The sequence below is a fragment of the Dipodomys merriami genome, unplaced genomic scaffold (genome assembly GCF_024711535.1).
Source record: "Dipodomys merriami isolate MVZ:Mamm:240054 unplaced genomic scaffold, mDipMer1.0.p SCAF_44, whole genome shotgun sequence".
Classification (NCBI taxonomy): Eukaryota; Metazoa; Chordata; class Mammalia; order Rodentia; family Heteromyidae; genus Dipodomys; species Dipodomys merriami.
Genome location: NW_027206002.1, coordinates 6,293,621 through 6,320,785, shown reverse-complemented (window position 1 = coordinate 6,320,785; position 27,165 = coordinate 6,293,621). Strand labels below are relative to the sequence as shown.

The 27,165-nt window shown below is 43.0% G+C and overlaps 1 protein-coding gene across 1 annotated transcript; it reads left to right on the top strand.

The window, feature by feature from the left end:
• The first annotated feature begins 758 nt into the window (after nucleotides 1-758).
• Sox30 (SRY-box transcription factor 30) lies at nucleotides 759-26,568 on the top strand. The gene is made up of 5 exons (XM_069993912.1): nucleotides 759-2,166; nucleotides 5,421-5,660; nucleotides 7,212-7,391; nucleotides 14,209-14,701; nucleotides 25,527-26,568. Exons 1-5 carry the CDS (start codon nucleotides 1,101-1,103, stop codon nucleotides 25,906-25,908), a joined length of 2,361 nt encoding a protein of 786 aa, XP_069850013.1. The 5' UTR covers nucleotides 759-1,100; the 3' UTR covers nucleotides 25,909-26,568.
• The last annotated feature ends 597 nt before the right edge of the window (nucleotides 26,569-27,165 follow it).

Sequence of the window (27,165 nt, the reverse complement as noted above, 5' to 3'; positions counted from 1 at the left end):
AGAGGAAAGAAAACAGCAAAAACAACTAGCAAAATAACCAAGGGAAAAAAAGATGACAGACATGAACAAAATTAAGAATACAAATGGACACATTCCGAACACTATAGAAAGTAAAATAATTACAATTATGAAAAGTAAGCTCATGGACAGAAATGACCAAAGTGACTCAAGAAGAAATACTAAAATATGAAATCGATCGCATTTATTTATTTTTAAACATAAGTCCAGCCTAGATGACTTTTTAGGCCAAGCCTGCCCCCTCCCACCCCCTTTTTAAAAAAGGAATTAGTATCAACCTGAACTCTTTCAAAAACTAGAAGAAACTTTCTAGTTTTAAAACTACTGCCCAACAGCTTTCATGAATCAGGAGCTTAAAACAGCACCCTGGGTCCAGGGAGTGACAGCATGAAGGCATGATGCCCGGGGTCGTTTTCACTTCCAGGAATGCAGATTCACCTGGCGTCGGAATACCAATCAATGCACGTAGGAGTCCGCGAGTGATGACTCATAATTCACACCTGACAGCTCTCGATTTGTAAATAAAGTTTTATTGGAATACGGCCGATCCATTCAGAGAGGCACAGGCTTCGGGTGCAGGGACCCGGAGGCCGCGGGGGGCTGACGTCGTCCGGCCGGCCTGGGACGCCCCTTGGGTTCATCCTGGATGGCCCACCGCCCCGTTTCCTGGGCAACGCCATTGTCAGCGCTCCGGTGGGGGGGGGCGGGAGAGGTAACCAAGGACGACGAGTGGAAGAGAACTCCGGAAGAGAGCGAGAGTCGGAGGGAGGAAAATGGGCCGCACGTGCTGCGGGGCCCGGGTTGTGGCGACCAATTCGAGGGTGGTAACTCGAGGCGCGGGAGCCGGGAGGCGGGAGCAGCCCATGAACGCGCCTGTGATTGGCAGGCCGGGGGTCTCCAGCCGCTCCTGATTGGGCAAGGGTGGAGACGGAAGGCGGCGTCTTTTGAACCGCGTAGGGTTCTGGGTAATAAAGGGCTTGGAAGGGTCTTAACCGAAAGGGGGAGGGGGAGAAAAGGCCGCCAACGAACGGCTGAGCTCATAATCCGGCCGGGACCGGGCCGGGGCGCCCCCCTCCCCCTCCATGGAGAGGGTCCGGTCCGAGCCGCCGCCTCGGCCACGCCAACCGTCGCGGGCCGCCCCGCGGCGCCCCGGTCCGCCCCCGCCGCCGGTCGAGGGCACCTGTTTTCACACGGCGGCGGCCGCCGAGCCTCCGTCGTCGTCGCCACCTGCCCCGTGCACGGCCGCCATGACGACGGTGGCCTCGTCGGGCGGGGAAGGCCCGACGTCGGGCGTCCAGCCCGTGACCCGGCGGCTGCTGCAGATGAAGCCGGAACAGGTGCTGCTGCTGCCGTCGGGGCCGCTCTTGTCTCCGGTCCCGGACGACGGCCTGGTGGCCCCGTCTGCGCAGGCGCGGTTGCTGCAGTTCGGGCCCGAGCTGCTGCTGTTGCCGCCGCCACCTCCTCCCCCCCCTCCCCCGCCGCCGCCTCCTCCCCCGCCGCCGCCGCCGCCGCCCCTCCCCGACGGCGCTCCCTGCAGGCCGGAGTCCCGCCCCGGGCCGCCCCGGGCGCTGCAGGTCAAGGCCGAGAAACCCGAGCCGGGGCCCGGCGGCATGGACCTGGCGGTGTCGCTGGGACCCCGGAGGGTCATCGAGACGGGAGCTAGAGCGGTCAGGGCCGCCAGAATGGACAACGCCGGGCTGGCGCTCGACGGCCGCCGCGGAGAGGAGAAGAAGGCCAAGCTGGAGGTGGAGGAGGTCCTGAGGGATGCGAAAGGCGGGGAAGGCCGAGCCCTGGTGGCCATCGGAGAGGGCCTCATCAAAACCGAGGAGCCCGACCGGCTCCACGAGGACTTCAGGCTGGGCCCGGAGGCCTTGGCCAATGGCCTGATCCACGGCGGCAAGGAGGTCATCCTGGCACAGCCCCCCAGCGCCTTCGGGCCGCACCAGCAAGACCTCAGGCTCCCTCTGACTCTCCACACCGTCCCCCCCGGGGCCCGCATCCAGTTTCAGGGACCTCCGCCTTCAGAGCTGATCCGTCTGACCAAAGTCCCCCTCACACCGGTGCCCATTAAAATGCAGTCCCTGCTGGAGCCGTCGGTGAAAATTGAAACCAAAGACGTCCCGCTCACCGTGCTTCCCTCGGACGCAGGTACCGGGCGCCGGGCAGGGGCGCTCACGCTTTCCACACACACACACACACACACACATGCACACACACCCCGCGGTGCTCCACTTTGTCCACATCGCAGTTGAGAGCCGGAAGTAGGCCCCGCGGAGCTGGGGTGATTCGATCCAGCCAACCACTTCTGGGGGTCCAATCACTTGGTCCAGCGGACTTGGTACCCCTGCCAGCCAGACGCCTCCCAGGATCCCCACCAGGACCACCAAGCAGTGGGATTTAGTAGCATTTTGCATTTGTAGTTTTCATCGGGCAGTAGTTTGCACAAAGGTTACAGGGCCGTAGAGTGGTCAGGTTATGAGTACAGTGCATCTTCGAAGATCCATGAGGCTTCTTCCATCATTTTTCCCCATCCTACCCTCAGGTTACCCAGTTCAGTTTTTACATACCATACTTTGACTATAATGACTGCATTTGCTTACCCCTTCCCCGGTTCTCTTGTCTTAGCTGAAGAGTGTCACATACTTTCCTCTCTGGCCTGGCTTTGAACAGTGATCCTCAGATCTCAGCCTCCACTGTAGCTAGGATTACAGGCAGGAGCCACCAGTGCCTAGCTGAGATTTGGTAGCTTAAAAAATCTTTTTAATTAAAATAAAATGTTTATATTTTCTTTGGTGGGGTGCCAGTGGTTCGAACCTGTAAATCCTAGCTACTCAGGAGGCTGAGATTTGAGGATCAGTGTAAAACCAACAGGACAGGAAAGTCCATGAGACTCTCATTTCCAATGAAGCACCAAAACAATCTGAAAATAGAACTGTGGATCAAGTGGTGGAGTGCTAGCCTTGAACACAAAAGCTCAGGGATGGTGCCTAAGATCTGAGTTCAAGCCCCAGGAACAGCACAATTTTTTTTTTCACATACAGAGGGGTTTCAGTTCATGTCAATTTATGAAAGCTAATAGTTTTATAAATTTTTACATGAAAATAGAAATATTCTTGCTATAGTTGGTACAAAACCCTCAGTTTACAAGTTGTGAATACTTAAAATACCCAATTATAGCAGCTTGATATATGTCAAGAAATGTAAGAAACTTTTGTTTCATTTAAAAAAGTTAGGATTTAACAGGAAAGTTTATGCTGATTGTAGAGGATATCTTTTCAAATGACTAGTAAACAATTTGCTAGGAGAAAAGAACACATGATTCAGTATAAATTTTTTCCAAAATCTAACACTAATATTAAAAATGAAAATACTGTAGAATAAGCTAGAATTGTTTTTGCTTAAATGACTTTAGCTAACAAAATGATAACTACTACAAATGATTTGTTTCCAGCGTTTCCAAATGCACAACAGACTCTTTAAAAATTAGTTCATTATGCTAACAAAAGCCTTGGAAGATTACATTAATCTTCAGTTCATATGTTCATGTGTCTTTTTAAAATTTCTTTCCTGGCTAGTCCTTAGGACTGAACTCAAGGTCTGGGCACTGTCCCTGAGCTTTTTTTGCTCAAGGCTGTTGCTCTACCACTTGAGCCACAGCTCTACTTCTGACTGTTGGACGGTTAGTTGGAGGTAAAAGTCTCAGGGACTTACCTGTCTGGGCTGGTTTTATGTGCCCAGGATGGATAGCCCTCAATCCTCACATCTCAGCCTCCTGAGTAGCTAGGATTATGAGCATGAGCTGCTAGCTCCTGGCTTGTATGTATTTTCTTTATGGATTTTTTTTTTTTTGGGTCCGGTTGTGGGGCCTGAACTCTGGGCCTGGGTGCTGTCCCTCAGCTCTTCAGCTCAAGGCTAGTGCTCTACCACTTGAGCCACAGCGCCACTTCCAGCTTTTTTCTTTTTGCTTATGTGGTGCTGAGGAATCGAACCCAGGGCCTCATGCATGCAAGGCAAGCGCTCTACCACTGAGCCACCTTCCCAGCCCCTATGGATTTTTTTAATAGCATATATTGTTGTACAAGGGGAGAGGGATTGTGTCATTGTGAGATTTCCACACATGTATAAATAAATCCCAGTTCATCTTACTCCATCCTCCCTTACCACTCCCCAATTCTTAAAGCAATTTTAAGTTTTATTATTTTAATTTAATCCATGCACACAAACTGCTTTGACCATACTCATCCGACTCACCCCCTTCTTTGTTTTTCTTTTTTTTTTTTTTTTGCCGGCCATGGGGCCTGAACTCTGGGTCTGGGCGCTGTCCCTCAGCTCTTCAGCTCAAGGCTAGCGCTCTACCACTGGAGCCACAGCACCACTTCCAGCTTTTTCTGTTTATGTGGTGCTGAGGAATCGAACCCAGGGCCTCATGCTTGCAAGGCATGCACTCTACCTCTGAGCTATCTTCCCAGCCCCTCACCCCCTTCTTTGTTTAGTACTCTTTGCTCACCCTTCTGCCTAGCTTTTAATTTTCAGAAGTTTTTAGACTTTGTAAAAAGAAATAATAGAAAAGATTTCTTTATATTTGGTATAACAGCTTCATGTTTTAAATTTTTATGTATCCAATAATGATAAAATAAAGAGAAGCAATATTAGAAGTTTACAGGCTATATACATTTTTTCTGGTACCAGAATTTGAAATCAAGGCCTTATACTTGCTTGACTTTTCCTTACTCATCTAGTACTCTATCACTTGAGCCATACCTCCAATTCAATTTCTTTTCCTTGAACTTTTCTCCCCAATCTGGCTTTGGATATCAGCCTCTTGAATAGCTAGGATTATGGGGATAAGCCACTAGCACCTGACATAGACTGTATTTTTTATGAACTGCAGAGAGGTGTGAATTTAGCCAGTTTCCTTCCTGATCATTTCAACTAGCTCCATAGCTCTCAAAAAGTCATTTATTTTCCCCTCAGGACATGGAACTGGTGTTGGTGACTAGCTTTGGTGGGACTTTCACCTTCTTAGCAAAATAAAATTAATACAACAGCATGTAAAGGAGTTTCTTCAAGCATTTGCCTAACACCTGTTTAGAGCTTAGTTTATAGTCATAAATGGCTCCATGATGAACTGTGTTTAGTATAGAAAATAAACTAAATGTTCAACACTTATAGAGGTATTCACATTATTCCTCAATCTTCAGCAATATTTCCTTTAGGAGTCATTCTAAGCTGCGGTTCAGGAGTTATAAGGAATCCTGGGAAATTGGCAGTACTTTCACTATATTGAAGTACTTTTAGTGCTTTTAGGTACTTAATACATAAGTATAGATAAAGGTACACTTGTCTTTAGAAATAGTGTGTGTGTGTGACATTAATGTAGTCTCTTAATTTTTGTCATGTAGGAATACCAGATACTCCCTTCAGTAAGGACAGAAATGGTCATGTGAAGCGACCCATGAATGCATTCATGGTTTGGGCAAGAATCCACCGGCCAGCACTAGCCAAAGCTAACCCAGCCGCCAACAATGCAGAAATCAGTGTCCAGCTTGGGTTAGAGTGGAACAAACTTAGTGAAGAACAAAAGAAACCTTATTATGACGAAGCGCAAAAAATTAAAGAAAAGCACAGAGAGGAATTTCCTGGTAATCCGGCAAAATGAACAAAGCCCCTTCCTAATTTCCTTTCAATGTATTTTGGTAAAGATTGTTGGGTTGAGAGTGGAAGACAAAAGGATAGAGTTTTTGTTCCTAATTGGATATGTATAAGAAAGAATAATGGCTAACCTTGTAGTAATGATATGTTACAGTGAGTAATGGGGGACACGTTTCCTTAAAAAAGAACCAATTTGAAGAATATGTGGTCTCATCCCAGCCAATCTAAATCAGGGACAATCTGTTCTCAAGTTTTGAGATGGAGGGCAAATAATATCAAAATACATGGTATTGGTATAAAATAGCATAAAGAAACTCACTAAAAGCTACTTTTAAGATCGATGGATTGATCTTAAAATTAATGGACGATAGAAATGGAATGGAGGAGCTGGGCACCTGTAATCCTAGCTACTCAGGAGGCTGAGATCTGAGGATCATGGTTCAAAGCCAGCCTGGGCAAGAAAGTCCTTGAGACTCTTATCTCCAGAAAACCGGAATTGGCACTGTAGCTCAAGTGGTAGAGTGCTCGCCTTGAGCTGAAGAGCTAAGGGACAGCGCCCAGGCCCAGAGTTCAAGCCCTACAACCGACTAAAAGAAAAAAAAAATGAAGGTAAATCTTCACAATTCTAAGGTAAAAGGTATATTTGAAAAATATACTGGACATAAGAAAATCATAGCAATCAGAAAACATTAAAGAACACGCTTTAAGATAGAGCACAGAGATTACCATCGTGGTAAAATGGATTACCATGCATTTTAATACTGTGTGGTTATCAGAACATAGTCTTGCCTTCTGATTAACCTACAGAGTTTGAAATGAGTCTGATATCTTCCCAGGTAAAGACACTGAGCTTAAGCTTGGGAAAAAGGCGGTATGACTAACATAACTAGGAGTGAAGAAACAACCTTGTATTTTTCTGGAACACAAGCAGGTTTTAGGAGGGAGGATCAGAGGTAAACAATACAGGGAAGCTCTGATTCTTCTGATTCTATAGTAATATAACCCTAACTCTACCATTTGGACTTTGGGAGGAAATTGAGTTGTTTATGGTTTTGGAGATTGTAAAAGCCAATAACTTCCTGTACTAGAAAAAAAAAGTGACTGATTATTAGTGATTATTTCACTGTAAGAAATAGACAATTGTATCTTAAAGAAAGTGAGGAAACAGGAGGAGATGAATAATGTATTTTTGGGCATAGTTTTTATAAGTACAGGAAAGGGTTTGGTAGCAATGTGTTTGATGTAGACCCTACTGCAGATTCACTGTATGCCCCTGAATGTATAAGGCATTTAGCCTTCTTTTGAATTAAAGGTTATGAAGTTGACAACTAATTAGAAACTAGATAGATAGATGACATACAGACAGATAGGCTAAAATGCAGACTGGAGGAGCCATTCACAGAAATGGTATCCTAAAGCCAAAAATATAGACAATAACTTATTAAAATCCTTGAAGTGTTTTGCAGTTTTAGTAAGACATATCTAGTATGAAAAGGCTAAGAAGTCTATGTTTTTATTAAAAAGTCTATCTTTTCCTATAGGTTGGGTTTATCAGCCTCGTCCAGGGAAGCGAAAACGCTTCCCTCTAAGCGTTTCTAACGTATTTTCTGGTACCACACAGAATATTATCTCAACAAATCCTACAACAATTTATCCTTATCGGTCACCTACCTATTCTGTGGTAATTCCCAGCTTACAGAACACCATCCCTCATCCAGTTGGTGAGTTAGTTTTATTTAGATTACTATTTTTAAGTACCTGTATCTATATATTTAAAAAAATCTTCCCTATTGACTTGAAATTTGGTTTCTGTTCGACTCAGAATTTAGAACAACAAAATTAAGAGGGCAAAGTCCAGAAGAAAGTGAAAACATTAAATAGGAGGAGGAAAAAAATTTCAGCAGATATCAAGTTTACTTATCCACGTGTGAAAACTGAGCCCTTTTAAGTGGGTCAGGATGAGTCCCTAGATTAGTCAGATGCTGTAGGAAATGGCTGAGGTAATTCAATAGGAAATGGGAGTGTCTTTTGATGCTCAGCATGAAAGAATGAATGCCTTGCTAATTGGGTATGGGCCATCCTGCTCTGGAGCTTGGTGATGATATTGATCTGTCCAAGGCTCTTCCTTCAATGTTCCAGAAAAGCAATGGAAGTGACTCATTTTTTACAACAATTTAAATTACATCATGCTATCTTTAAGTGGTCCATAAAGGGATTACCAGTCCACAAATCAGCATGTAAGTACAATGCAGCTTGACACGAATGCTGCCCCTTTCATCGTTCTCCACCTTCCCTCCAACCCCTCAGGAAGAAACTCATTTTTAACCAATGCTTGTTCCATGTATTGTATTATCTATTTGTTTTAGTTCTTCACAGCCTTTCTGTTGATTATAGGAATCTGACATTGAGAACATCATATCTTGAGAATATCAATCTTACATTGAGAACATCATGTCCCTCGCTGATTTGTAGAACCTAGTTTAACCATCTCTTAGGAGAGCACTAGCATTCAATACTATTCCTACCACTTACCTTATAACTACTTAAGACAAATTTGCCTAAAATTTCTCTCATTTCTTCTATTCCCTTCTTCCAGTTAATAAAGCTTCCCTTATGAGTAGAGAGGTTTAGATACCTTAGAAATTGACTTATTGACTTTTAATATCCTATATTATGCATTTTTAGTGTTTCCTTTAAATGCATCAACTTTAGCAACAAAGGCACTTTCAAGATATCTACATGCCATCAGGATTTAAAACCCAGACCCAACATCCAGGAGTCTGAAGTTCGGTCTGGCCACTCATTCTCATATGCCAAATAGAGATGGTGAAGGCAGAGAAAGGAGATTCATTGCATGGCAGCTGTGGGAAGACAGCACGTCAGTACATCTTCAGCCGTCTTCGTGTTCAGTAGAGAGAATTGGGGGCTGGGATGAGAAAGAGCTGCAGAGTTAAAACAGTTGCAAGTTGAAGTATAGCTTTGTTGACAGTTAGCTCAGTTTTTGTCTGGGGAGGAGTTGCAGAGAAGTTACCACTTTATCCCTGGAGCAGAGGAGGAGGAGGAGCAAGATGGTTTTCTGAGTTTGGAGCTGTTTCCTTTAAGATAGTAAGTTTACATGCCACACAAGATATCTGTACTCCTGCAAATGAAGTGATAGCAAAGGAACTGCAAGGGAGAACAGCTCAGATAAACAGGTACAGACACAAAATTGGGGGACGTTTAGTTAATTCTTGGGACCCTGAAAAAGGCATTTTTAAAAAAATGTTATCCCTTACATAGGTTCAAGCAAAAGTTACAACAAGCCAAGTGTTGTTGCCTTGTTCTCTGCTCGCAATCAGGCTGTCTGCATTAACCTTCATTAACATCCTTCATTAGTGCTCTTAATCCTATGGCTTTCTAAACAAAGATAGGTAACTGGAAGTTTGTCTTCTAACATTCGTTCTTGCACAATTACATTATATTTTAAGTAGGGTAGGCATACTTACAAGAAGTTTCAAAACTTCACAACAGTAACCAAAGACATTGACTTTTTTTGTTGGCCTTTTAAAAGAACACACATAGGGCTGGGAAGTGGCTCAGTGGTAGAGCACTTGCCTTGTATACATGAGGCCAGGGTTTGATTCCTCAGCACCACATAAGCAGAAAAAAAAAGCCGGAAGTGGTGCTGTGGCGCAAGTGGTAGAGCGCTAGCCTTGAGCTGAGGAGCTGAGGGACAGCGCCCAGGCCCAGAGTTCAGGCCCCACAATCGGCGGCAAAAAAAAAAATCCACAAAACATTCCTAAAGTATTGCAAAAAATATATAATTTATTCTATTTTTAGCAAGCTTTGTGCATTAGTACAATACTGCCTAGATTTGACCAGCTGTGCAAGTGTGAAAAATAAAACTCAACAATGCCAAGGGTCACTTCCAGTAGCTAGAAGTGACACTCACTCACAAACCACCCCTCCCATAGCAGCCATTTGGATTAGCTTTATCCAGTATTTCTCAGTTTTACCTATGAGTTTCTCTACAGTTTTTAGGTGAATGCTACCGAAGATCTAATTTTTAATTCTTTGTTTTCCATTTGGCTAAAAACAACACCCTGAGAGCTTTCCATTATATCGTAGTTGATCTAACATACTTAAACTACGAAAACGAATTGAGGTGTAGGAATCGTCTCAAGTCCTTTAGAAGGAGTTTTTCTTTTCAGTTGCCTTCATAAGTGTTCAACTAAACACTTGGAGCTGTCTTCTTTCTGATAAAGTATTTTAAAAGTCATTTAGTGTGGATTTTGTAGTCTCAGGTTTGGCTGCCAACTTTTTGTTTGCACTAATTTACAACACGTGGGCTCATTTGTTTTGTACATTTGGGCAAGATTTTGATAGACATAACACCTTTCTGATTTGGAGACTTTATTTTTTTCTTTGTTTTTGTCATCATATAAAATAACCACTTCTCTTTAATTAAAAAAAAATTGGGGGGGCTGGGAAGGTGGCTCAGTGGTAGAGTGCTTGCCTTGCATGCATGAGGCCCTGGGTTCGATTCCTCAGCACCACATAAGCAAAAAGAAAAAGCCAGAAGTGGTGCTGTGGCTCAAGTGGTAGAGCGCTAGCCTTGAGCTCAAGAGCTGAGGGACAGCGCCCAGGCCCAGGGTTCAGGCCCCACGACCGGACCCCCCCCCCAAAAAAAAAAAAATTTGGAGCCAGGCACCCGTGACTCAACGTCTGTCATCCTAGCTATTCAAGAGTTTGAGATCTTGAGGATCACGGTTCATAGCCAGCCTGGGTAGGAAAGTCCATGAGACTCTTATTTCCAATAAACCATCAGAAAACCGGAAGTGGCACTGTGGCTCAAGTGGTAGAGCGCTAGCCTTGAGGGACAGCCTAATCAGCCTTTTTACCCTAGCTAGTATTTCTTTTCCAAAAGTGGAAGTGCCTCAGGGTGGACTTTTTTCTCATTGGGATGGAATGCACATCAGAGATGATGTGATTATACTGCATAATATTTCACACATTGAATTCCTGTTTTTTTTGTTTTTGTCGGTCCTGGGGCTTGAACTCTGGGCGTGGGCGCTGTCCCTCAACTCTTCAGCTCAAAGCTAGTACTCTACAACTTGCGCCACAACACCACTTCCAGTTTTCTGAGTGCTTTATTGGAGATAAGAGTCTCACGGACTTTGCTGCACACGCTGGCTTTGAACAGCAATCCTTACATCTCAGCTTACAGGGGTGAGCCACCAGCACCCGGCTCCTGAATTTTTTTTTTTTAGCACTCTTTCTCTATTATTTTACTTTCTTTTTTTAAATTTATTATTATTATTTTTATTTTTTTTATTTTTATTATTATTATTATTTTTATTATTATTATTTTACTTTCAATCAAACTTATTTTTGTTTTGCTGTGACTGTTCTACTTAGCAGTCATTTGCCCTGTAGCAGATCGCTGTACCAGCATGCTGGATCTCATTATTGACCTACACTGTCTTTGAAAACTGGAATGTATTAAGTGTTCAACTGCTTCAGTGAGGTAGTCTGTGTCCAGTGTCTTCGTGCCTGTCCCCTCTACTGTGTAACACATTACGATTATAGGCCAGTGTGTGCTGGAGATAAAATGTAAAGATGTTTTTATGGTCTTTTGATACCGAAGACTCCATGAAGAAGTTGTAAAAAAACAAAAAAGACACACATATAACTAGTTTTACTGTTTGCTTGACAGAATCTGTAATAACTTTCTTGTGTAGTATTGCGTTTATGTCTAGTCCATTATTTACTCTGTGTTTCACACTTAATGCCAGTTCCAAACTGTCCTTAGGTTCTGAAAATGCTTCTAGCGTAATCATCCAAGATTCTCTTTAGCTTGTGTTAACACATATCTCATTGCCAGTGATGCCAACAGTCTGATTGATATGAGAATTCAAATTCAATTAAAAGCTTGCCAACTTTTATTGAAGCTATAGAATTATTTTAGCCTGGGTTTTCAGAATCATTTAGCACATTTTTAATGTTCTGGTTATTCTCTACATTTTATTTCTTAATCCCAAATTGGTTTTCCTTATTTCATCTTTACTCAGTGAAAACCAGCCCCTTTTACTCTTCAGAATTCATACATTTCCTCTAAATTTTAAATTTTAAAATGTTTGCTACTATTTAAATTTGGGGCTGTAGCCATTTTAGTTTAGCCACTACTTCATAAACAGAACAAAAGAAAACAAATTTCTATAATATTGGTACTATTATAGTTCAGAAAATAGGTTAGTTTATTTCCTTAAGTTTTATGATATGTTCCAGCAAAACATGATATCCATATAAAATCAAATCTGGCTTCAAAAAATGCATTTGCTTCAGTGACACAGTTCTTTATGTATGTTTTCTTTTTTGGGTCCGGTTGTGGGGCTTGAACTCCGGGCCTGGGCGCTGTCCCTCAGCCCTTGAGCTCAAGGCTAGCACTCTACCACTTGAGCCACAGCGCCACTTCTGGCTCTTTGCTTATGTGGTGCTGAGGAATCGAACCCAGGGCCTCATGCATGCAAGGCAAGCACTCTACCACTGGGCCACCTTCCCAGCCCCTTTATGTATGTTTTCTTGACTCAGGGAAGTGAAAATCATGTGGCCCAGTACAAAACTGCGTCTGGTGGGTTCCCCTTTTCTTATCAGTGGCCAAGCTACTCCTCCCATTTCTCATCAGTCTCTGTTCCTCCTCACCTTTCACGTGCTCTTCTCCTTTCCTTATCACCTTCATAGGAAACATCCTGGTCTGTGTTCAGTTTCTGCCATTTCCCACTCTACTGTTCATCTCAGTGACTCAACAGAAGTCTGATGGGGCTGTCCCTGCTGCAGCACATGCGGTGATTTCTTCCTCTGGGAGGTGGGGGGTTGAGATATGCAGGAATTACTTAAAGCTCTGTAGTCTGGTTTCTTTTGTCTTTTTGAACTTCAGTTCTATTCCTTTCTTCATGGAACCACTAGGCAATTCTAGCTGCTGTAATAAGCTCTAAAATAGAATCCCAAATGAGAATTTCTGATAGGTAAATATAGCTCTGTTCCCAAAGATAATTCATGGGCCCAGGCTACCTCTGACTCGTAGCACTGTCATCTTTCATGAGCAGCATCTGAAGATCATGGTACCCATAGGCCCATGGGAGACATGGTGGCCATTACTTCTGCTTGTATTTGTGGGCCTTTAGTCTCATGGCCCCTCTAACCGCAAGGAAGGTTGGGAATTATAATCTAGCTGTGTGCTAGAAGGTGAACTGTTTCACAGACTCACTGCTTTCCAGATCTTATCCACAGTTTGACTAATTAGGGCTCTGGCCTTTTTATCAAGTCTTTACCATCACCACACTTCATCAGAGTTGACTATTTTCAATTTTAACCTGAATTTTGACATTCAGCACCCTGAACTCTCTTTGTATATAATTTCCGATCTTGGCACATATTAGGGTTTAATGAATTAAGTGCATGCTTGATTATCATCCCCTGCCTCAGTTCCACTCCTCCTGATGGAAAACTATTCATTGGAGAGTTGGATAAATGGTGTGCCCTTCCTTTAGTAACTGAAACTTGATCCATGGTTTTGCACAGCCCTGGTACAGTTGTGAACAACCCAGAAAAAAGTCTCTCTTTTCCTCTTTTCAAGGTAATTAGAGTCTCATTGGGAGAGAAAAAAAAAAAAAAAGCCGGGCGCCCATGGCTCACGCCTGTAATCCTACCTACTCAGGAGGCTGAGAGTACTTCAAAGCCAGCCCAGGCAGGAAAGTCTGTGAAACTCTTTTTTTTTTTTTTTGGGGTCCGGTCATGGGGCCTGTACTCGGGGCTGGGCGCTGTCCCTCAGCTCTTCAGCTCAAGGCTAGCGCTCTACCACTTGAGCTACAGCGCCACCTCCGGCTTTTTTTTCTTTTTGTTTATGTAGTGCTGAGGAATCGAACCCAGGGCCTCATGCATGCAAGGCAAGCACTCTACCACTGAGCCACCTTCTCAACCCCTCCGTGAAACTCTTATCTCCAATAAACACTCAAAACCAGAAGTAGCGCTGTAGCTCAAGTGGTAGAGTGCTAGCCTTGAGCTGAAGAGCTGAGGGACAGCGCCCAGGCCCAGAGTTCAAGCCCCATGACTGACAACAAAAAAAGAACAAGGCTAGCACCAGTAGCTCATGCTCATGCCTGTAATCATAGCTACCCTGGAGACCAAGATCTGAGAATCAAAGTTCATTGCTAACCAGGGCAATAAATCCAAGGGACTCTTCATCTCCAGCCAACTAACAAAAAGCTAGAAGTGAAGGTGTGGTTCAGCTGTTAAGAGCACCAGCCTTGAGAGAAAAATTCACACAAGAGCTTAAGGCTCTGAGTTCAAGCTCAAGTATTGGTGGGTGTGTGCAGGCACACACACACATACACATCTACACAAAACGAAATAACACAAAGGAAATACGACTGATATGGAAACATTAGGTAGGTGGTTCCTGAGAGGTTCTCGTTGAGCAGTGCATTTACTTTGACTGGAAAGTGAAAAGCATGAAGTGATCCTACTGGTGGCTGACCTATGTTCTTTTTATTTCTAAAGGTGAAACCCCACCTGCCATCCAGCTGCCCACACCTGCAGTCCAGCGCCCAAGCCCCATCACACTTTTCCAGCCCAACGTCTCCAGTACTGCCCAGGTGGCTGTCCAGGCTCCGAGTCTGCCACTCCGCCCAGCACTCCCACCCCAGCGCTTTGCTGGGCCTTCCCAAACTGACACTCATCGGCTGCCTTCTGGAGCCAATCACTCCATCAAGAGGCCCACTCCTGTGTCTCTGGACACCACCAGCAGGATTCCGACAAGTGCTAGTACCGCCCATGCCAGATTTGCAACCTCGACCATCCAGCCTCCCAAGGAGTATTCCAGCGTTGCCACTTGTCCTAGAAGCGCTCCAATTCCCCAGGCACCTTCCATCCCACATACCCATGTCTACCAGCCCGCTCCCCTCGGCCATCCAGCCACGCTGTTCGGAACACCACCACGGTTCTCCTTCCACCACCCTTATTTCCTACCTGGACCTCACTACTTCCCATCAAGGTAAATGAACATAGAGCTAATGAGTTTTTACTCCCCTCCCCACTCACTCTCTCTCACTCACTAAAAAGAAGAGTTTCTCAGTTCTATATGGAACATAAGTTAGACATTTGACTGGGAGCCAGGCAGTTAACATGGATTGGTGCAGGGGGGCGTGGAGGATCGTAGAGTCAAATCTCCTTATGTAAAACTGGGGTGCTTCTTATACTTCATTGTGTACTTAAGTTATGAGACATCTCAGTAAAGTACAGACCCCCCTTCATTAGGCTGGGGGTATGGTAGTATTCCATGCCAGGGTACCGTCGACATTCTGCATTTGTAATAAGCTCCTGTCTGATGGCAGTTCTGGTTTGTGGGCCACAAACCTCCGTCTATAACAAGGTAAAGTGAGCCGTTCAAAATTGTACTTCTTTTTAGAACTGTTTGTGCAAAGCTAGAAAATCCGGGCCGGGAATGTGACTTAGTGGTAGAGTGCTTGCCTAGCATGCTTGAAGCCCTGGGTTCAATTCCTCAGTACCACATACACAGAAAAAGCCAGAAGTGGCGCTGTGGCTCATGTAATAGAGCGCTAGCCTTGAGCAAAAGAAGCTCAGGGGCAGTGCTAGCCCCAAGACTGCCCCCCCCCAAAAAAAAGAAAGAAAAAGGAAAGAAAATCACTATATAGCCAGGTGCCAGTGGCTCATACCTGTAATCCTAGCTACTCAGGAGGCTGAGATCTGAGGATTGAGATTCAAAGCTAGCCTGGGGCAGGAAAGTCCAGGAGACTCTTATCTCCAGTAAACCACCAGAAAACCGGAAGTGGTGCTCAAGTGATAGAGCACTAGGCTTGAGCTGAAGAGCTGAAGGACAGTATTCAGGCCCAGAGTTTAAGCCCCATGACCAACAACAACAACAAAAATCTTTATGTACATTACCAATACAAGAATTGATTTTCATAGGGAAATGTCTTGGGAAAGCGTATTCTAATACCACTTTGGAGTAATAGAACTTACTCACGTTGGAAGTAATCTGATAGAGTAGTAATAGCCTGCCCCTTTCACTTGCTGTTAACCTCACAGGAAAGATGGGATCCAATGAGATTAGAGTATTAAATGTTTAGCGGCAATCATACATTGCTCTTCAGAAGATAAAGCTGCTCCCTACCTGGTATACCCACTCCTATAAGGAAACAACTCTTGATAAAGTTTGTTGGTTCAATTCATAATGGGATTGCTCTTTCAAGAATTAAACTTGGGACTGGAAGAAAGTGAAGTGGAGTATTAGAATGGGAGAGCAGAGATTTTGCAATCTTAGTCTCTTTTGTATTTTATGTACACCATTTTTATGTTTAGCAGCTTTTAGGAATTAAGAGACTTCTAAACCCAGAGGTTGATCATCTTTTTCTTACTGCTATCTGCCAAGATCCAAGATTTTCTAGGACTTTGGGATAATTCTATAAAATATTTTGTAGCTCTGGAAGAGTATTGCATGCAGACGTAGTAAAATAGATTTGGTAACAGTTGGCTTTCATTAGACCCCTGCGGTCTGTAAACTGCAGCAATTTTATTTGTTGTGTAATTTTATATGATACAGGAAGCTGTGGAGAATTTTACTGAATAAAAAAGAGAAAATGGCTGTGAAAGGCCTAGAAATACTATGCGCTGCAACCTTATGCTAATTATTGTTTTTTTGTTGTATTTTATTTTCTGTCTTGAGAATTAGGCATTTTACATGTATTTCTCATAGCTGTCCAGTGGCTTCAGCACAATACTTCCCTACTTTTGCACATATATTTATTAGATGTTGAACAGCTTTGTCAAAGTTAGATAAAATGGCAGTGCTAAAAGCTAATAAGGAGAATAGTTTTTTGTCTGATGTAGAATTCTTGGGGAGGGGGTTGTGTGTGCATCTATAGATCCTCAGTAATACTTCTTAGTGTAATGACTACTCTTTATTTGACTGTGTTTGGTTACTAGCAGAGAATCATGTGGAAAATGTATACTTTTGAACGGAAAACTCATATAGGCAAATAAACTAGGTGTAGATGATGGTTCGTTTTGTATTAAGTAGATTAAATAATAGGAAATCTGTCCTTACTCATCTTACAGAGTTTTAGTATCAGATATATTAAAAACTTTTGTCAGTCGTGGGGCTTGAACTCTGGGCCTGGGTGCTGTCCCTGCACTCTTCAGCTCAAGGCTAGCACTCTACCGCTTGAGCCACAGTTCCACTTCTGGTTTTCTAGTGCTTTATTGGAGATAAACCACGGACTTTCCTGCCCAGGCTGGCTTTGAACCGTGATCCTCAGATCTCAGCCTCCTGAGTTGCTAGGATTACAGGCATGAGCCACCAGCGCCCGGCTTAAAAACATTTTATAAGGAAACTTTTGAAAGTAAATTCTTAGAATACAAAAACTATCTTTTTCTCCTTGATCCTCTTCTTTCTAATTGTCGTTATTGAAACATATTATACATAAATTGTATTATTCTTATTAAAATTTATTTTATTTAATAATATCAGGCAGTAGTAAATATATAAATATTACATGGAGTTTTTCAGAATGGAAGATCAGTTATTTATTTATTTATTTATTTATTTATTTTTGCCAGACCTGGGGCATGAAATTTGAGCCTGGGTGCTATCCTTCAGCTTCTTTTGCTCAAGGTGAGCACTCTACCACTTGAGCCACAGAGCCAGTTCTGGCTTTTTTGTTTGTTTGTTTATTGAGTAGTTTGTTGGAGATAAGGGTCTTGTGGACTTTCCTGCTGGGGCTGACTTCAAACCTCAGTCCTCATTTTAGCCTCCTGAGTAGCTAGGATTACAGGTGTGAGCCACTGGTGCCCAGCTTGTTTTATAAATGTAAACTTGTAATACTTTACAATTGTTCCTGTCTTTTACCTATATGTGTCTGATGATGATTTTCCCAAGGTAATAATAGTGTATTTCAGTAAAATCTACTATGGATGAAAGATAAAATACACTTAATAGACATTTGAGATATAGGTATAATTCTTTTATGTATGTTTATTGATTTTGTGTATCGTATTTTATACATTTTTTTTTTTTTTTTTTTGGTGAGTAGACCATTTTCCCCTGTGTAGAAAATGTAGAGTAAAGGGCTGGGAAGGTGGCTTAGTAGTAGAGTGCTTGCCTCGCATGCATGAGGCCCTGGGTTTAATTCCTCAGTACCATATAAACAGAAAAAGTCAGAAATGGCACTGTGGCTCAAGTGGTAGAGCACTAGCCTTGAGCAAAAGGAGCTCAGGACAGTCAGTGCCCAGGCCCTGAGTTCAAGCTCCAGGGCTGGCAAAAAACCAAAACCAAAAACATACTAGATTTGACACAATTGAAAATTGGAAAGAAACTAAAAATCAGCCATTTGCATTAGAAAAAGGTTAATTGGGTAAAAAGAATGAAAAAGACCCAAATTCAAATAATGCTTTTGAGAAGCAGTGTGTAAATATGAAACTGGTTACTCCAGATCAGTTCATATGTGATGAAATATCTCTTCCTGAATGTTCTTTATGAGACCATGACAAGAAGGGAGGCAGGTGTTGGAGAGGTCTAATGAGAGTGAGGACTTGCCCTCTTTCCACTCTTCCCTTCTTCAAATGTCGGAATATCATGTTCCTTGTAAACAAATGCATATCCCCCTCTTCCTTGAAAAACAAAATCATACATATTTTAAATCATTAAAAAAAAAGATTTCCAGCCAAAGTATAGTGCTAATGACTGGATTCACCACTCAACTTCATAAGAAATCTAAAAACAAAACAACCCACTAACAGTGTTTAACAAGATCCTGAATATTGGGCAATGCAGGACAGTGCTCCAAGAAAGACAAAATTCATGAAGCAAGCCTAGAGAGAGGAGGGATTGTTATCCAGAGTGTCCAAAAATACACAGTGAAAGATTATGATACAGGAAAATGTGATCCATTCAAAGGCAAAACACACCAAAAGGCTGATGTAGTAGTGAGCACCTATAATCCCAGAAGTTGGGAGCCAGAGTCAGGAAGATTACTATTTGAGGCCAGCCTGGGTTATGTAGCAAGTACCAGACTAGCCTGAGCTGTATGGTGAGAGCCTCTCTCTAAAGAAGCAGGCAACAGAAACTGCTTGTGATTTGGGCCCTGTTTGGAATGTGACAAAGTTGACAGCTGTTATAAATACTTTCAAACACCTAAAGGAAGTCATTTAAAGACAAAAAAAAGGCGATGATGATGGTGATTCTTCAGAGAATATTAATCATGTCATATAAATTATAAAAAACAAATAGAGCCGGGCGCTGGTGGCTCACGCCTGTAATCCTAGCTACTCAGGAGGCTGAGATCTGAGGATCGCGGTTCAAAGCCAGCCCCGGCAGGAAAGACCGTGAGACTCCTATCTCCAATAAACCACCAGAAAACTGGAAGTGGCGCTGTAGCTCAAGTGGTAGAGCGCTCGCCTTGAGCTGAAGAGCTGAGGGACAGTGCCCAGGCCTAGAGTTCAAGCCCCATGACCGACAAAAAAAAAAAAAAAAAAAGAAATTCTGGAGTTGAATGATAACTAAAGTGAAATTGTATTAAATGTGCAAAGAGTAGAGATTCTTAGAGAAAAATGTTAATTAATATCACAAATGCTTATATACAACCTAAGGTACAGAGAGAAAAAAATGAAAAATAAACAGAGCTTCAGAACCACTTCATAAACAGAACCACAAATAAACACACCAACAAATATGGAACAGAAGTACCAGAAAGAAAAAAGAAAGGGGAACAAAACATTTGAAGAAAAAAATAGCTGAAAACTCCCAATCTTGTTGAGAATATAACATACTCAGGAAGCTAATGAACTCTAGGACAAATGCAGAGAGATCCACTGCTAAACACATCACAGTGAAGTTCTGAGAGCAGAAATCAAAGGAATCTTGGAAGGAGCCAGGGAAAAATGAATCCTTATGCACAAGGCAATGCAAAACCCCAGCTGCTGGCCTGCACAGAGACATGGAGTCCGAATCTGTAGTCAAAGGAGCGATGACTGACCAAAGCATTTTATATTCACTGAGGCTGTCTTCACAAAACTTGGCAAAAGAAAAATATTCTTCAGAAAATAAAAAAAATGTACTGTTACCAAAAGTAGGTTACAAGATGTATGCATACATACTTAGAGAATGGTGCTAGGGTTGAAATTAAAAGCATTTTGGGGGGGGAGGGGTCCGGTCGTGGGACCTGAACTCTGGGCTTGGGCACTGTCCCTCAGCTCTTCAGCTCAAGGCTAGCACTCCACCACTTGAGCCACAGCGCCACTTCCCGCTTTTTTCTTTTTTGCTTATGTGGTGCTGAGGAATTGAACCCAGGGCCTCAGACGTGCAAGGCAAGCGCTCTATCACTGAGCCACCTTCCCTGCCAGAAAAGCATTTTTCTGTGTTAGCAAATGCTAGTGATGGTATTTTCATACAAGCAAACAGCGTCCATTGAGCAGATTTGCCCCTTGTATTTTCTCATCCACCCTTTCTCCCACCTTAACTCATTTGTAAATAATGGGATTCACTGTTTTGTTTTCCTACAAGTGTATAAAGCATTTTATCAGATTCACGCCCTCACCTCACTCCTACCCTTCCGCTAGTCCTGCAGAGAGTCTCTGTTTCGCACATCTGTCATTCATTTTTGAGGTCTAAATTCCACGTATGAGAAATGATGGAACACTTTATCATTCTGGTGTATTTCATGTCACATGATGGTCTCTAGTTTCCTTTTGACAGAGTTATACACCATTCTTCATCCATTCAGATGTGAATGGACACATACACATCATTCCATACTTGGCTGTTAAAAATAGTGCTACCATAAGTATTAGTGTATGAGTTTGTTGTTTTTAGGTTTTGTGTGGGAACTAGGGCTTGAACTTGGAGCTCTTGCTTGGCTTGCTTGCTCACAGCTGGTCCTCTGCCACCTCAACCATATGTTCAATCTGGCATTTTCTGGTTAATTAGAGATGGGTTCTCATGGATTTTACTGCCTGGGCTGGCTGGGAACTGTGATCCTCCTAATCTTAGTCTCTTGAGAAGCTAGAATCATAGGCATGAGCCACCAACATCTGGCAGGTATATATTTTTATGCTCATTTAAATCCCTTCAGATATATGTATAGGAATAGTATCACTAGACCCTATGGCTATTATACTTTTATTTTCTTGAGGTACCTCCATACTGACTTCCATCATAGCTGTACTAATTTACATTCCCACCAAGAGTATATAAGGGTTCCTTCCCTCCCCCCCACTGCATTCTTACCAGCATTCATATTGTTTGTGTTCTTGATGTTTACAATTCTGTTTGGGGAATATAGTGTAGGTTTTTTGTTTGTGGTTTTGGTTTTAGTTTTTGTCGGTCATGGGGCTTGAACTCTGGGCCTGGGCCCTGTCCCTCAGCTCTTCAGCTCAAGGCTAGTGCTCTACCACTTGAGCCACAGTGCCACTTGTGGTTTTCTGAGTGGTTTATCGGAGATAAGATTCTCACCTGCTGGGGGGGGGGGTTAGGGGGAGGCTGGGAAGGGATGTGAAGGGTAAACAAAAGGAGGAGGCTGCAATGCTTGGTAAGAAATGTACGCATTATCCTGCCCATGTAATTGTAACCCCTCTGTACAGTATGTTCACAAATAAAAAAAAAAAAAAAGATTCTCACCTGCTTGGGCTGGCTTTGAACTATGAACCTCAGATCTCAGCCTCCTGAGTAGTGAGGATTACAGGCATGAGCCACCTGCGCCTGGCTCCTAGCGTAGTTTTGATGTGCTTTTCCTTTATGACTAAGGATATACAACAATTCTTTATACGTTGATTTGCCATGTGTGCTTTTGAGAATTATCTGTTCATTTGGCCATTTATTAATTGGATCATTTGTTCTTCTGGTGTTAATTTTTGAAGTTCTTTATATATATCCTGGATATTTATCTTTTATCTGAAAAATAGCTTGCAGTGATTTTTTTTTACAATTCTGTAGATTATCTTGATTCTGCTCATTGTGGAAATACATTATTCAAGGCTGAAATTAAATGACCCCCTAAAGTAATTGGGATTCCAACAACAAAACAAAGAGTACCTGTAAAAGTAATCATGTAAGCCCAGCGCTGGTGGCTCACACCTGTAATCCCAGCTATGCAGGAGGCTGAGATATGAAGATTTAGGTTCAAAGCCAGCCCAAGCAGGAAAGTCCATGAGACTTATTTCTAATAAACCATCAGAAAACCAGAGGTAGAGCCTGGTACAAAGTGGTAGAGTACTAGCCTTGAGCGCAAAAAAGCTCAGTGGCACCCAGGCTCTGACTTCAAGCCCTATGACCAACAAAAAAAAGTGATCATGTTATTATAAAAAAAAAGTATTGCTGTAATATTTCTTCACTGGCTTTGATTGATTTTAAAATCAATACTATAGAATAATTGTTTGGGAAGAGGATGATGTGAGAAATGTTATGTATTCACACTGAAAAGAGTTGTTTGGAGTAAGGAAGAAATGCCGTGGGTAGCATGAAGCCGCAGGGACCAGTCAGTAGTAGATTTACAGAAAGGACATGCGTGCTGTTGACCTTTCTCTGCTCAGTATATGTAGCAGACATGAAATCACATAAAGTGGCCAAGAATGGTGGGTGGCTCACGCCTGTAAATCCCAGTTCCTCCAAAGGTAGGGATCCATTGGGAGATCACAGATGAGGGTCAGCCACAGATGAGTTCACAACACTGTATTTTATTTTGGCCATCAGTTTGGAAACTCCTGCCACTTAAGAGGCCTGTGATCCTAGATGCTCGGGAAAATCCGTGAGACTTTCCAGTTAACTACCAAAGAAACCAGAAGTGGAACTGGTGGTTTCAATGGTAAAATGCTAGCCTTGACAGAAAGAGCTATGAGACTGCATCCAGGCTTGCGTTTAAGCCCCTGGTTTGGCACGGGAGGGGAGGGACGGAGAGAGGAGGAGGGAGTCTGCATCCTAGTATTCACATTTAGTGTACTGTTAGTGTTCTATCTGTTTTATTTGCTTGCTCCCTTATTTTGTGTGTGTATTGGGGCTTGAACTTAGGGCCTGAGTGCTCTCTCTTAGTTTTTTACTCAAGGCTGGTGCTCTACCCCTTGAGTCATACCTCCCCACCTCCAACTTTTTGGTGGTTAAGTGGAGATAAGAGTCTCACTCTTTCCTGTCCTCAGTCTTCATATCTTATCCTCCCAAGAAGCTACAATTAAAGGCTTAAGCCACTGGTCCACAGCTCAATTAGCTTTTAATAAATGAATGAGTTACATAAATGAATATAAGAGACCTGAGTGAAATCTAGCTTTGACTCACTCTCTCATTCCCCACCTGTCTTTTTTCCCCCTCCCTTCTTTCTTCCCCCTTTGTGTGAAAGGGTTTATTTAAAATACCTATTCTCAAGTTCAGAAATTATGTCTTCTCATTCTAGTTGGTTGTGGAAACTCTCTCTTGTTTTTCATTGATGGTAGTTTTTAGCTTCAATAATTTTTTATTGTTTTCTTTGTGATTTCTAGCTCTTTGCTGCATATCTCATTCACATCCTAAATTGTTTTTCATAGTCCTTTGCACAGTCTGCATTTGCTTTCATCTTGAGAGTGCTCAGCGTATGATTGTCAAGCATCTTGAGAGCCATTGGTGGGGCTGTGTTTCCCTCAGGCCTAATCCTGCTTCCGTTCATGTCCCCTGTTCCCACAAGTGCCATCTGTACATTTAGTATGACACTGCCCTCTTCTCATTTTTACAGCTTTTATAGGTTTTTATAGCTTTTCCTTTAGAATAAGATGCAGATCAGCCTAGTAGATTGTTTGGCTTTGGTTATAGGTAAGGTCCATAGTGTAGTCACTGATTTCATTGACTTTGATTGACATTAGCAGTGCCTATGAGTGTCTTCCCATAGATTGCATCTGCCCCTGGAGTAAGTGGGACTTACCTACAAAGAATGCGGACTGTGAAAAGTATGTCCTTGTGTCCTCCAGGCACTGAGCTGAGCTCAGCAGCGCCTGGGCAGCCGACACATCTTACAGGTTTGGATTGTGAAGGTCCCTGGGGCAAACACGGGCAACCAGAATTCCTAAAGCAGAATATGTGATGGAGAGCTTCCTGGCTCTCTAAGGAAGAAGGGAAGAGGAACCTCCTGGTCCTGTGGCACACTCAGCCACAAATGTGGACCCACAGGGGTCGGACCTTCCCAGGGTCCTGGGGATGAATGGCAGTGGTGCTGGGGTTGGAGGCCGCAGCAATGGTGAGCTTGTGGAACAGCAAGGCTCTGGGGGTGGGGAGGGCATTGTGCATGGGTTGGGCTCATGGTGCTGGCAGCTACTTCTGAGTGATGAGACCCAAAGGGTACCTTCTCTTGGTACCCTGTAGGGACAAGCTCGGGTGACTTGAGCTGTGACTGTTGGCTCTCTAGGCTGATTTCCAATTCTCCATGCTTTTTACAGTTGACCCCTTGCTGATTTTTCTCTCAAGCACTCCTCAAAGTATAGCATGTTTTGCTATACTTTGTGTTATCCGTCACTAGATGGCATCCGTGAGCCCAATTCCTGCGTACACTTCTCCACACCTCTTGTCACAGTTTATGTTCTGCACTTTTGAAGAAGAGAAATCACTAGCCTTTAAACAAAACATGAGTTTCTCATTCTCCCTTTTCTAGGATGAGTGCACATGCCTAGTATTTTGTTTAGTATTAGAAACACCTTCGGCGAGAGGGGACGGGGGGGGGCAGGGAGATGGGAAGGGATGGGAAGGGGAAACAAAGGAGGAGGCAACAATGCTTGATAAGAAATGTACTCATTACCTTGCTCATGTAATTGTAACCCCTCTGTACAGTATTTTCACAATTTTAAAAAAAAACACCTTCAGACATGGTATAATAAAAAGTGAGGTCTTTATTCCAATCCTCTCTACCTCCTTCTCTCTACCCTTCCTTCAACTCAGCTTGGATCTAATTTTACAAAGCAATTATAAACATAAAGAAAAATGTAGAAAATGCATGAAATAACATGCATACCTTCTAGGTTAAATACATCGTGTCAAAAAAAAAAAACCCCACACAACTCATGCCTGCAATCCTAGCTACTCAGGAGGCTGAGAGCTGATGATCGCAGTTCAAAGCCAGTCCAGACAGGAAAGTCCATGAGACTCTATCTCCAATAAATCACCAGAAAACTGAAAGTGATGCTGTGGCTCAAGTGGTAGAGTGCTGGCCTTGAGCTGAAGAGCTGAGGGACTTCATTCAGGCCAAAAGTTCAAGCCCCATGACCAACAAAACATTCCTCAGTTGATAAAATGCAAGAAAACCTTTTCTAAACATCTGCCCTCTAAAAATTGATGGCAGAAAAAAGATCTTTTCAACTGTAGTACAATATCAGTTCTAGATCTTCTGATAGTAAGAGTACTCTCTATTATTAATTTTATTATTGTCATTTAATATCCTTTAAAATCCTACAACCCTTGATTTCACCCCCTGTCCTAGTAGGCTTCCTTGTAATAGCAGTGAGAGCAATTGTCATGGTGGAGTTTACTGTTCATTTCTTTGCATAGCTCAGGGCAGGTCTGGTGTGAGGTATCCTAAGAGGAAGGACAGGTTAAGCCATTTTCTCTCTTAAGGTCCCTGCTGGGTAAGAGGCAGAAGCGGAGAGATGAGGGATGGTGGATGCTGTGATTACTTCAGCCTTCTTGGCTATAAGCCTTGGATGGGGACAAGTCAGGGAGTGGGAGCCGGAGCTAGTTACAGGAAAGACCTGGGGGATTCTCTAGGCCCCAAAGAGAATGCGCCACCTACTCAGTCCCCACACAGGGCACCCTGTGGCAGGATCTGTTCTAATCCCTTGTTTATGTCTTTCTGTCACAGCACGTGCCCTTATAGTCGGCCTCCCTTTGGCTATGGAAATTTTCCAAGTTCAATGCCAGAATGCCTCGGTTACTATGAAGACAGGTACCAAAAACACGAGGCTATGTTTTCAGCTTTAAATAGAGACTATCCTTTTAGAGACTACCCAGACGAACGCGCCCACAGCGAAGATTCTAGGGGCTGTGAGAACATGGACGGGCCCCCATACTATAACAGTCACAGCCACTGCGGGGACGGCTACTTGAGCCCCATGCCCCCGCTGGACATGGGGGCCCTGGAGAACGTCTTCACAGCCCCCACCTCCACCCCCTCCAGCATCCAGCAAGTCAACGTGACTGACAGCGACGAGGAGGAAGAAGAAAAAGTGCTCCGGAATTTATAACTTGAAAACCAATAGCGCGGAAAATAAACATTTCTTAAACCATAGACTGGGTCAGTTGGTGTAACAGCCCAGAATGCCTTGCTCCGTGTCCAGCCGTTATCCGAGGAGTCAAAACCAAATGCAAGTCACAGCTCTCTAACGTTTTCATTAGTGAAAAGGGAGGCCTGCTGTTCCATCAGAGGAATTTGTCCAAAGCCTTTTTTTTCATGGCTGTATTTTGCACCAGCGTGCGTTATTCATTCCTTTATCGTGGAATATGCATGATAGGAAAGCCTGCCCGGCAGCCTGTGAGGAGGAAGAGAGTATGTCCCTGCTCTGAAAAGTGTGATTTCCATTTGATCTCAGGATACTTTTTATTTTTTCTGAAATACTTTGTTTTAGTGTTTATCTACTATTTGTGAATTCTGTCAGTTTTAATGTAACATTTGAAAGTATTTTGATAACTTTTGTAAGTGAACTGGGACTCAGTTACTCCATTTAATTTCCACTAATAACCAATTATATGTTGCAAATGTGTTTTAATGACACCTGGGAAACTCCTCCCACTCCAGTTAGTCATTTCTGTTACTGAACATTGTTACCATCATTCTTGAATACCGTTTCCATTGGTACACACTGTTGTATTTCTATTATAATTAAATAAACACAGACAAAATTCTTCTTGTTGGATGTGTTCCTTGTGGAGGACAGAAATAAGAACAATGAGTGTTGCTCATGTGAGAGTATTTTTCATATCACATGCAGAAGTTGACTTTGGCCTAACACTTCCAGAATTGCACTGCATTCTGTTAGCTTTTGTGAGCTCATGTTGCATCCACTTACAGGTGCACATGTTCTGATGTTATTCTGAAACGCTCTTCATGTGTGTATGTGACTGGAGCACTTCCCCAAAGGGAGGAGTTCTTCCAGATTTGGGTCAGCACCTGTCTTGAAAACCTTCATTTACAAACTTCATTTACAAACATAGAACAAAAGCCTTACTTTGTAATACAGTCTTTTGGCAAGCACACATTTACAGAGCCATTTTTAGAACAGTCTGAGGGCCACCAGATTTGGGAAAATATCTACAAAGCACTAAATGAGTTGATGTTGGGAAATTGCCACAGATCAGTATACTTGTCCCTCCATGATCTGTATACTTTACGTCAGTTGTGAAGCCTTGTTACTGAAAACTGCTTGGCAAGTGTGAGGGAAGTCCATTTCTGAGCTTCCATTTTCTTCCTCCACTAAATCTTCATCTGTTCCTTAAAGATGGTT

Bases quoted from the DNA above. Each gene is read 5' to 3' on its own strand.
- Sox30 (XM_069993912.1), top strand. From the start codon at position 1,101: ATGGAGAGGGTCCGGTCCGAGCCGCCGCCTCGGCCACGCCAACCGTCG. The intron at 5,661-7,211 runs GTAATCCGGCAA...CTTTTCCTATAG, and splicing joins GCACAGAGAGGAATTTCCTG to GTTGGGTTTATCAGCCTCGT. The intron at 14,702-25,526 runs GTAAATGAACAT...TTTCTGTCACAG, and splicing joins CCTCACTACTTCCCATCAAG to CACGTGCCCTTATAGTCGGC.